This window comes from Scylla paramamosain, chromosome 19 (genome assembly GCF_035594125.1).
Source record: "Scylla paramamosain isolate STU-SP2022 chromosome 19, ASM3559412v1, whole genome shotgun sequence".
NCBI lineage: Eukaryota > Metazoa > Arthropoda > Malacostraca > Decapoda > Portunidae > Scylla > Scylla paramamosain.
The window spans coordinates 15,261,322-15,273,641 of record NC_087169.1 but is presented as its reverse complement, the minus strand read 5'-3'; the positions used below and the strand labels follow the sequence as shown (position 1 = coordinate 15,273,641).

General features: G+C 41.8%; 1 protein-coding gene across 1 annotated transcript in view; it reads left to right on the top strand.

The window, feature by feature from the left end:
- LOC135109723 (titin homolog) overlaps positions 1–12,320 on the top strand; it is a 28,966-nt gene that overhangs the window by 6,303 nt on the left and 10,343 nt on the right. Inside the window, exon 2 of the mRNA XM_064021291.1 lies at positions 9,416–12,291. Coding sequence (XP_063877361.1) covers positions 9,416–12,291 — 2,876 coding nt within the window. The remainder of the gene's footprint in view (positions 1–9,415; positions 12,292–12,320) is intronic.

Genomic DNA, 12,320 nt, shown 5'->3' with positions numbered 1-12,320 from the left:
TACCTCAATTTTTCTCCTCCCTTTCATTCTTCTTTACTTCTTGGTAATACATCTCTGTTATTATATCTCTGTATATCTGTCTGTCTGTCTGTCTGTCTGTCTGTCTGTCTGTCTGTCTGTCTGTCTGTCTGTTTCTCTCTCTCTCTCTCTCTCTCTCTCTCTCTCTCTCTCTCTCTCTCTCTCTCTCTCTCTCTCTCTCTCTCTCTCTCTCTCTCTCCTCATGTCACCTTCTTACTTTCTACTTTTTTTTTTTCTGTATACTTTCCCTTCATTATTCTTTCCTCCTTCCCTGTCCTTAAATCAATTTGCTTTTGGCCTTTATCTTTCATCTCTTCGCTCTTAAGTTACATTCTCACTTTCTACTCTTTTCCTGTCTCTCTTATTCATTATTCTTTCTTCCTTTCGTTTATTTAAATCAATTTCTGTCCCTCTCTCACTTTCTATATTCTTATTCACCTTGCGACCGACATTCTTCTTCGTTTGTCCCCTCCCTCCGTTCTTCAGAATTTTCTTATTCTTCTTTCTCGTTTCTTAAAATTTCCCTCCCTTTCTCAACTCTTTTCTTCTTCAGGTTGATCCCTTTACCTTCCTTTCTTATTTTTCTTTTTTTTTTCTTGATTTTCATCTTCAGTTTCTTCATCAATCCTTTTCTTTCTTACTCTTTCCTTCCTTTCTCTCTCATTTCCTCTCTTCATATAGTTCATCTCTGTATCCCTCTTCGTTAATCAATTTTCTCTTTTTCTTGATTCTCATCTTCAGTTTCTTCATCAATCTCTTTTTCCTGCTTCTCCTCCCTCGCTTCCCCAACTCTTCTTCAGACTCATCCCTCCATGCTTCTTTCACATGCCTTTTTTTCTCCCTCTCTTTCTTCATCAATCCCTTTTTTCCTACTCTCCGTTTTTCTTTCTTCACTAACCTTCACTTTTATCCATGTCTCTCCATCCATTCCTTCCTTCTTCACACTTTCTCCTCCCTCTCCTGCGTCCCTCACTCTCTTCACCTTCATCACACGGGGATATGGACGTTGACATGTTACAAAATCCACAGTAAGAAGGTTTACATGTTTAACTTTCTCTTCCGATAACTTGTTTTTGCACCATAAAGTTTTCACACTCCCTTGCAAACTTCTCCAATCGATTCCCTTAGTTTCCCTATTCAGTTTAAAAACTTGATTCGGTAGTTATGTCAAAGTTGATATCTTCTTTTTATTTATTTATTTTCTTTCTTCATGCGTTTTCTACTGACTTTTCGTTTTATTTATTTATTTATTTATTTATTTATTTATTTATTTATTTATCTGTTTATCTATTATTCTTTTTTTTTTTCTGATCGTCTCTTTCTTTTATTTTCGTTCATGTTCAGGAGTATAAGTGGAAATGTTACTGATTTTTCCCTTCCATTATTGTCAATGATCGTGTGCTTTCAAGTCGACAGGTTTTTCATGTTTGTGTTCACGTATAACTTAATGTCTCGAAGTGTGTGTGTGTGTGTGTGTGTGTGTGTGTGTGTGTGTGTGTGACAGTAATAGTGACGACAGCTTTAATACTTTCATACATATCCATGTACGTGCACACACACACACACACACACACACACACACACACACACACACACACACACACACACACACACACACACACACACACACACACACACACACACACACACGCACACACACACAGAGTCAAGGTAAACATAAAATCCTGTTTATCCAATTATCAAACTTTTGGAAATGATGTGGAAAAGGAGGAGGAGGAGGAGGAGGAAGAGGAGGAAGAGGAGGAGGAGGAGGAGGAGGAGAAGGAGGAGGAGGAGCAGAGAAGGGAAGGGAAGGGGATAGATCAGTAAGTCCTGGAATGGGGAGACGAGACGTGGTGTTGGAAGCAGCAGGAGGGATGAGAGGGGGTGGGGAAGGAATCTCAGCCGGGGGTCACAGTTGGGCAGGTGTTGAGGTGTTGAGGTGGGGGGGGGGGTGGTGAAGGGTGAAGGGGCTGTCTTACTTTAGGTCTATTGCTACAGTACTAAAGGCCACCAGATGAACAAGTAATAGCAAACACACTCACCTGTTGGTTTCTCTCTCTCTCTCTCTCTCTCTCTCTCTCTCTCTCTCTCTCTCTCTCTCTCTCTCTCTCTCTCATCGTAACATCCTGTCCCGGTATTTCAACATTTCCCTCAAATCGTCTAGACAAAATACTGACATTTTATTCGAGTTTCGTCACCACCAGTAATAAGTTGTCTTTTCTGTTTAAAAATAGTAAAGCTGTATTTTTTTCCTTTTCTTCTTCTTCTTCTTCTTCTTCTTCTTCTTCTTCTTCTTCCTCCTCCTCTTATATTATTATTATTATTATTATTATTATTATTATTATTATTGTTATTATTATTATTATTATTATTATTATTATTATTATTATTATTATTATTATTATTATTATTATTATTACTATTGATACTGTTACTACTGTCGTTTTGTTACTACTACTACTACTACTACTACTACTACTACTACTACCACTACTAATACTAATACAACTGCCACCACCACCACCACCACCACTTCGTTACTGTGGCTGTTGTTCTAAGTACTTTAATAATTTTTTTTATCTTTTATCTTCCTATATAATTATTCCAGCTTTTCCTTGGACAACATTATACTTATCCGAGAAAGAAAAGTAGTAGTAGTAGTAGTAGTAGTAGTAGTAGTAGTAAAGGTTGTTACCGTTGTTGTTGTTATTGTTGTTGTTGTTGTTGTTGTTGTTGTTGTTGTTGTTGTTGTTGTTGTTGTTGTCATCGTCGTCACTTGTGACACGCGGCACTTCATCAGCGGCAGTCCTGCAGAGCCACATTCCAAGCCTCGCTGCACCTGGAGTTAGTGACCAGTTGTCTTAGTAGTAGTAGTAATAGTAGTAGTAGTTGTTGTTGTTGTTGTTGTTGTAGCAGTAGAAGTAGTAGTAGTAGTAGTAGTAGTAGTAGTAGTAGTAGTAGTAGTAGTATATTCCGGCTTCGGACGCCGCCTGGCTCGGGACTTGACGCCCGGGTAAAGACTGCCTGGTTGTCTGAAGCCAGAACAAGTAGTAGTAGTAGTCTTAGTACTAGTATTAGTATTAGTATTAGTAGGAATAGTAATAGTAGTAGTAGCAATAGTAGTAGTAGTAGTAGTAGTAGTAGTAGTAGTAGCAGCGGCAGCAGCAGCAGCAGTAAAAGCAGCTTCTTAATATGCAGCACATATTCTTCTTACTCGTATATCTTGTAATGCTTATTTTCACCACCCTGTCCTTGAACACTCGGGATCCTATCATTAAACTTTTCCGCTCCTCATCTCCTACTTCAAAGAAACTCGTGAAAATTGTTAGGGTTTTCAAGAATGCCTTCAAAATTCTAATGACAGTTTAACAAAAATTTGAGCCATCAGTGGAAAAAAAAAATGCACTCATGACAGGCTGGCCAATAATCTCTGTGACCTTTGAGAACAGTATACTAATGATTCAGGGAGGCCGAGGCTTGAGGAATACGAGTCTTAATGCAAGGCTCATGACCCTCACAAGCCTCCGAGTAAATGAAGTCAGTGCTCATTATCAAGAAACACATCTGCAAAACAGGACTTGAGCTCCAGTTTCGTCACGAGTTACTTATGGGTCATTTATTCATTATGTCGTAACCTCACGCCTCTCTAACTTTCTTCAGCATCTCGATGTTTTCCTTCTCTTTACTCTTATTGTTATCCTTCAGTTTTCCTCTCCATTTTCCTCCTTAAATCACGCTTGCTTCATATTTCTTTATTCTCTCTCTCTCTCTCTCTCTCTCTCTCTCTCTCTCTCTCTCTCTCTCTCTCTCTCTCTCTCTCTCTCTCTCTCTCTCTCTCTCTCTCTCTCTCTCTCAAAACAAATCAAAACCTCACCTGTTAGAAATATAATATGAATAAGAACAGGAATACAAACAGTTACATTGAAAGGAGAACAAGAAGCAGTGGAAGGGAAGACGTAGCGTTAAATTCTTGGACAGGGAGAGATGAAGAAGTCCTGCCTTGCCGACGAAGGTGTTCATTGCGGGAGATTTACACGCTACTTTTGTTGTGAGAATTCATGGGCGCGATATGCAAATGTGCTCAGATCTACGTAAATGTATCGTAATCTCTGTATTTTTCTTTATTTGTGGTTTTTTTTTTCACTCCATCTCCTCCTCATTCTCTTCTTTCTCGTTCTCGTTCTCGTTCTCGTTCTTGTCCTCCTTCTGTTCTTATTTTACTACACTTTCCTATCTCCATCTCCACCTCTGTCTTCTTTTCTTACTCATTCTCTACCTCCTCCTCGTCCTCGTCCTCTTCTTGATTTTTCTTTTTCTTTCTCCTTCTATTTTTCTTCTTCTTCTTCTTCTTCTTCTTCTTCTTCTTCTTCTTCTTCTTCTTCTTCTTCTTCTTCTTCTTCTTCTTCTTCTTCTTCTTCTTCTTCTTCTTCTTCTTCTTCTCCTTCTCCTTCTCCTTCTCCTTTTTCTTCTTCTTCTTCTTCTTCTTCTTCTTCTTCTTCTTCTTATCCTCCTCCTCCTCCTCCTCCTCCTCCTCCTCCTCCTCCTCCTCCTCCTCCTTTATCATTTTCAATTTCGTTTTCCTTTTTCCTTCACTTTCTCTTCCATTCTCAGTTATTTTTTCCTCCTCCGTGTTTTTCGCTGATGGATGGACGAAGGAGGAAGAGGAGGAGGAGGAGGAGGAGTAACAAAGACTAACCACATAGCTAGGGTCACCCACCGCCACACCCCTGCTTAGAGACAAACAGTAGGTCGTGGCTCAGCGGTAAAGAATCTTGCTGCGCTTTGGTGGTATTTGAGTTCGAATCCACTAAGGTTGATTTTATTTTGCTTTTAGTTTATTTTTCTTATTTTCTTTTAAGTTGCACAAGGCGGTTGTTGGTTTTCTATGTCCACTGCATGTTTTTCATTCATGTGTTGCTCTTTATTAAGAATGCAATGGAAGAGATGATGAAAATGATAACAATAATAATAATGATAACAACAACAGCAACGCACAAACAGCAACAAAATAGTGTTAAAAATATATTAACATTTCAGTGATATATATTTGTTAGGCAATGATATAAGAAAGAGGTTTAATATAGAAAACAAAATAAACACTTGAACAACAACAACAACAGCAACAACAATGATAATAGTAATAATAATAATAATAATAACAATAATAATAATAATAATAATAATAATAATAATAATAATAATAATAATAATAATAACAATAACACAAGGGGACACAGGAACACACCTAGAAACATCTCACTAACGGTACTGGGGGAAGGATGCTGTTTTGTATTGGCTAATCTCAAGGTCACACTCCCCCCGCCCCTTCCTCTCTCTCTCTCTCTCTCTCTCTCTCTCTCTCTCTCTCTCTCTCTCTCTCTCTCTCTCTCTCTCTCTCTCTCTCTCTGGGGTCGAGGACATCTACCATAGGCATTATGTCCTAACAAGTGCCCAACGGTTGGAAAGTGGAAAGGAAAGCGGGTGAAGGAGCAAACAGGTGGACGGACAGGTAGATGGAGGACGGAGAGGGAGAGTGGAACAGTGGGCGTGGAGGGGTGGATGGCTGGGGATGGCTGGGGATGGCTGGATGAATGAAGGGAAGGAGGGAGGGAGAGAGGTAGGGATGGGTAGGTGATGAAGAATATGCATGACTGGTTCGTATGGTGAAGGAGAGGAGAATGAGGATGATGATGATGATGATAATGAGGAGGAGGAGGAGGAGGAGGAAGAATACAAACTAACACAAAAAGCATCGAATCTGCGAGACACTCATTCAATACCACAAATTCACCACCGAACCATGAGGACAGAAGCGAAGAAATGAGAATGGATATAATTTTCAATCCAAGCAAGAGGAGGAGGAGGAGGAGATCAAAAGCTAGTGAGGTCAGGCTTGCAACATGGGTGTCACCTGCTCTCAGTCCCCCCCATTCCCCTCCCCTCCCCCCATCACCCCCCATCTCCCCCCCATCATCCCAACCCGCCAATGGTCGCCTTTTAAGAGGTCAGCAAGTCTGGATAATGCCACTGACCCCCTCGCTTCTTACTACCCCCCCGTGCCCCCTTCTCTCCTCCCTACCTCCTCCCTCCTTGCCCTACCTTCCCCCACCCCTATTCTAACGGTGATCTTGATTTTATTCTCCTTTATAGCTTCCTTTCCTATACCCTTTATTTATTTATTTTTATATCTATTCATTATAGTATTCCTCTGCCTTGTCTCTTATCTATCCTTCCGTTCCCCTAACCTACCTGTTTTTACACACACACACACACACACACACGCAGCATATCGGCCTACTACGTTATCAACATCTTATGCAATGAGTAATATGAAGTGTACTTTTAATGGGAGCGTCACGGGGCTGCTAATGTCATCCCCACACACACGTACATGTATACACACACGTACACTTCTTTCTAGGCTTTTGTGTGTTCAATACCTAGAAAACTGTGTGAACTTTGAAGGTCATGAGGTTTGGACAATGTAATACTGATGGGATGATTGATAAAGTGTTCATGTTTTGTGTGGTCTTGTGTTGGTTTGTGGTTTTTATTTGTTTGTCTGTCTGTCTGTCTGTCTGTCTGTCTATCTGTCTGTCTGTCTGTCTCTGTCTGTCTGTCTGCCTGTCTGTTTGCCTGTTTGTCTTGTTACGAAGCAAACATACTAACACAATGCAAGCATCATAAACAGTGTAAATATATAAAAGTTAGCCCTCTTCCATTCCGTCAAACTGATTCAGTATAACACACACACACACACACACACACACACACACACACACACACACACACACACACACACACACACACACACACACACACACACACACACACGGTCCGGTTCCGCACACATTACTAGGTCAATACTGTAATTTACGATTGGATGTTTTTTTTTTTTCTATAATTAACATAGTAGAGAAAATTACCTGGGCTACATGTATGTGTGTGTGTTTGTGTGTCTGTGTGTGTGTGTGTGTGTGTGTGTGTGTGTGTGTGTGTGTGTGTGTGTGTGTGTGTGTGTGTGTGTGTGTGTGTGGTAATATTATTATTATATTGAAGTTTATATCAGCATATATATATATATATATATATATATATATATATATATATATATATATATATATATATATATATATATATATATATATATATATATATATATATATATATATATATATATATATATATATATATATATATATATATATATATATATATATATATATATATATATATATATATATATATATATATATATATATATATATATATATAACTAAATTAAAACAAATTTATATAGGTACGAATTAATGCAGTTAATTTTTTACTTAAATTTCAACCATGACAAAAAGTTCAATAGACATCCTTTTACTGCTAACTTACTTTCATTCTCACCTCACCATAACGAAGTACGTAAATCCTTAATACATTCATCTTTCCATTACTTTCTTTAATTCTTAATTCATTATAAGCAGAGTAACACACTCTTATCCTTCATTCGGTATAAAAAGACTTTCTACAGACTCATTCTTTCATAACATACTTTAATTAGTGACTCGTTCTAAGAAGACTCTGTAAACACATCTCTTCATAACTACAATTTACTTCAATATCTGGGAGCCACATGACAAATCAGTCCGCCCGTCAATCAATCAATCAATCTGTACCTTCACTCCTAACTCTCTACAGCTTCCTTTCACTTGTGAAACTGACAAGTATAATATCACTGAGCAACCTCCTTTAGGCATCCCAGCAGTGACATTGCCAGTGACGCTCAGGGCTGAAGGTCACACACTCACCTATACCATCACATTTGCAACACCGGCCAATGAATACTGACCAGGGAGAGGATAAATAAAAATCTTTATATGTATATATATATATATATATATATATATATATATATATATATATATATATATATATATATATATATATATATATATATATATATATATATATATATATATAAAGTTATGAGTACGTGGGTCACCTAAGTTGCCTTGAGACAGGTTGATGGAAATGTTACGGCGGTGTGGTGTTATCTGAGCTTTTGATTAAGGTCGCAGGTGTTACAGGTGCTGTTAAAATATGATTTTTGTCGTGCTTCTTTTAAGTTTTTGTAAAGAGTAATGTTATAGACGCTACATTGTGATGATAGAGAGAGAAGGACACTGAAGAATAGATTCTGGGATAGCAGAAGATGGTGCAAGAGAAGGAGGAGGAGATAAATTGGTCATGCGTGTTGTAATCCGGAGGTTCGAGTGATAGCGAAAGTGAACCCATGTTTTTAGTTCTAAAGAATAAGAATGCATGTACCGGTGTGTGTGTGTGTGTGTGTGTGTGTGTGTGTGTGTGTGTGTGTGTGTGAACGTTGATTTAACATCTAAGTTTCTCTTCCCAGTCCATCAGTAGACATAAAAGAAAAGCGGTAGGAGGACTAAAGCAATGAGGAAGACCTTAACGAACATAATTACAGTGGTTTTACTTCATTCTGAATCGCTTTTACCATAATTATTTCTCGCTGGTCTCATCTGTTTCCGGACACAAGGATTATAGCTCTGTTTAAGGCGATGATGTACTGGCCAGACACACGTGCTCGGATCCCACCATGAGCAGACCGTTTAGCAAGTCATCTAATGGGTTGCAATCACCTTCATGTAACCCACTAACACTCCTTCCGACCTCGCCCAAGTGGAACGTCTGGGTAGTGTTCACATAAAGGACACACACAAAGAAAGAAAAGAAAAAAAGAAAGAAAAAAGTGGAATCTGATCAAGTCGCTGTAATAAACACTTCAGCAGCCAAATTAAAGCCGTCACTGCACACACACTCCTTTATGCAAAATACTAACGGTAGTGAGAATATTACAATCAGGTTACTGAGAGAAAACAGTTAAAAAATCTAAGTTACAGCAGTGATTAGGTCGACAGGGAAGCAAATGCATTTTCCCACTTTCTAACGTTCCGGTTCCCAGCTAAAGATCGCTTGGCCCATCGTACTTAATTAAAAAGGCGTGGCTCACCTGCGTCCGTGTTGACCTGTGGCGCGACAACCGGGAGGCCGTGGGAGGCTGGCGGGATGGATTGAGAGGGACAGAGAAACAGAAGGAGGGAGAAAGACATAAAGACGGACGGAGAGACTGACGGAGAGGCAGACGGAGAGGACAAAAACAGATCAAGTAATTATTTAGTAAACAGACATCAAGACAAAAAACAAACCTACGAAGACAGGAATATTAGTAGTCATGTATGTTGTTTATACTACAGTGAAGATTTAACAAAAAAAAAAAAAAAAGGAACACACACACACACACACACACACACACACACAAACACACACACATATACACACATGCACCCTCACTCCCTCACCCCTGCCTTTCCTCCGTCAGGTACGGCTGTGCACGGCCGCCACCCTGCTGGCGGCGGGAGTGGTGGTGGCCCGGCCTGAGCTTCCCGCCTCGCCGCCCTACCATTACCACGCCGACCACCAGCACCCCGGCCACGACGACTCCACCGAGCCAGAACACGACCACGACACCTCTGCGGGACACGTGGCGTCCTCAGAGGCGTCCTTTGAGTACTCGCTGAGCCCCTTCGAGAATTTTTTTGAGCCACCCGGAGGAGTAGACGAAAGAGGAGGTGCAGGAGGAGGAATATCGAAGTTGGAGAGAGTACCTAATTTATCCCACCAAGTGCCTTCCTTTTTCGCCTCCTCACGCAATCAAGGGCGATTCAAGGGCAACAAGGGATCTGGAAGCAAAAGACCGTCAATTAAGTCTTATGACAGAGCAGATGCCTTCATACAAACTCCAGAAGGCGACTTTAAAGAGAATGAAGGTGCTTCCTCCCCTGAAGAAACTGATCCCTTTTCGAGGTACTACAACAAGCTCCCCTTCTCGAGAGAGGCTGATGGAGACGAGGAGGAGGAGGAGGAGGAGGAAAATGAGGAAGCGGCGGCAACGTTCTCAGACTTCTCCACTACGCCTCCCTCAAGACGCCGCGGTCCTCAGGTGAAGCAGAAGGACAAGGATGAAGGATTTGATTTCAGCAGCTTCGGGTCGTCTGATCGCGGCGAGAAAGACGAAGAAGAGGATAAGAATGAAAAAGGGCAGGAAGGTGACGATGAAGAGGAGGAAAAAGAGGAAGACGATGAAGAAAATAACGATCCCTTTTCAAAATACTTCAATAGGTTTCCTTTTGCAACAGAAGGCGACTCTGAGGAAAACTCATACACCAGTTCTTTCCCTCCTCTGAGGCTGCAGGAGTCAAGGAAGACAGAGGAAGAAAGGAAAGCGAAGGAAAGGAGCCAGCTAGTTCCCAACCAAGGCCCCAAGGAGGGTGAGGCCCTGGACCTGCGTGGCTGGACGGAGGAGGAGGAGGAGCACCACGTGACCTCCTTGCTGGACTTCTTCAAGATACCGACTGCGACAACGGGAAGGAAAACTGTGCAGGAGGTGAAGGAAGATGAGGAAGAAAACGATGGCGAAGATGAGGAGGGGGAAGAAGAGGGCGACGAAGAGGAAGGCGAAGAAGAGGAAGGTGGAGAAGAAGAAGAAGAGGAAGATGAGGATGACGATGACGAAGAAGATGAAGATGACGAAGAATCAGATGAAGACTCCTCCTCTTCCTCAGAAGAAGACGATGGCCCTTTCTCGAGATACTACAACAAGTCTCCGTTCTCCAACAAAAAAGACTCGGAGGAAGAAGAGGCGGCAAGCTTTTCCTCCGACTTCCGCGCACTCAAAGAAGGCGAGGCTCTGGACCTGCGGGGGTGGGTGAAGGAGGAGGAGGAGCGACACGAGACCTCCCTCCTAGACTTCTTCAGGATTCCCTCAACAACACAGAAGAGCAAAGTGGAAGAAGACAAAGGAGAAGAAGGAGAAGACGAAGAGGAAGGAGAAGAAGGTGAAGATGAAAAAGAAAAAGAAGGTGAAGGAGAGGATGAAAATGAGGAAGACGAAGGCGAAGGTGAGGAAGAAGGAGAAGAAGAAGAAGAAGAAAAGGAAGACGAGGACAATGAGGAAGACGAAGGCGAAGGTGAGGAAGAAGGAGAAGAAGAAGAAGAAGAAGAGGAAGACGAGGACAATGAGGAAGAAGACGAAGAAGAAGAAGAAGAGTCTGACGAAGAGGATGAAGATGAAGATTCTGATTCTGATTCATCGTCTTCAGAGGAACATAACTTCTTCTCTTTCTTTGGCGAAGTAACTGAGGAGGAAAGAGAGAGAGGAAACTCCTTCCCGATTCTCTCCTACCTTCCTCCTGTAAACGAGCATCAGGATCCCCAAGAGGTGGGCAGAAATAAAGGACTCGACTTCAACTTCTTCGGTTTGTCCCTTCCAAAAGCCAGTGACGAGGAGAAGGATGAGGAAAATAAGGAAGGGGCAGAAGACGAAGAAGAAGGAGAAGGAGAAGAAGGAGAAAAAGAAGAAGAAGAAGAAGAAGAAGAAGAAGGAAAAGGAGAAGGAGAAGAAGAAGAAGGAGAGGAAGAAGGAGAGGAGGAAGAAGAAGAAGAAGGAGGAGAAGAAGAAGGAGAGGAAGAAGAAGAAGAAGAAGAAGAAGAAGAAGAGGAAGATCAGCAACTCTCCTTACTGGACTTCTTCAAGATACCGACGGCCACACAGAGGAGCAAAGTGGGGAAGAAAGAGGAGGAAGAGGAGGAGGAGAAGGGAGAAGAGGGAGAGGAGGAAGGAGAGGAAAATGAAGAGGATAAGGAAGAGGAGGAGGAGGAAGGGGAAGATGAGGATGAAGAAGAGGAGGAGGATGAAGATGACGAAGAAGATGAAGATGATGATGAGGAGGAGGATTCTTCGTCTTCTTCAGAGGAGGACGATGACTTTTCCAAATACTTCAACCGGTTCCCATTCTCGAGAAAAACATCAGAGGAGAAAGAGGAGAAGGAGAAGGAAGAGGAGGAGAAGGAGGACGAGGAGAAGCACCCCACTACCTCAATTACCAGAGGCTTCATTCCCTCCATGTCCTTCGACGACTTCATGTCTAAGGACCCAGCGCCCTCCCCAACACCCTCCCCTCGCTTCCCTACCTTCGCCACTCCCCGCCCAGCCACCTCCACACCCGCACCTCCACAAAGAACCACCAAAGTCCCGTCCTTCCAAAAACCTGTCCTGAGCACTGTGAAACCTTGGTGGCTGACTGACTCCAGTGACGAGGAGAAGGCGAAAGAGGAGGAAGAAGAGGAAGAGGAGGATAGAAGTGTGCAGGGAACCCGTCAGCCCGCGTCCCGATATCACTCACCGTACGCGTCAAGGTAACGAAATATTGTCTTAGATGGATACA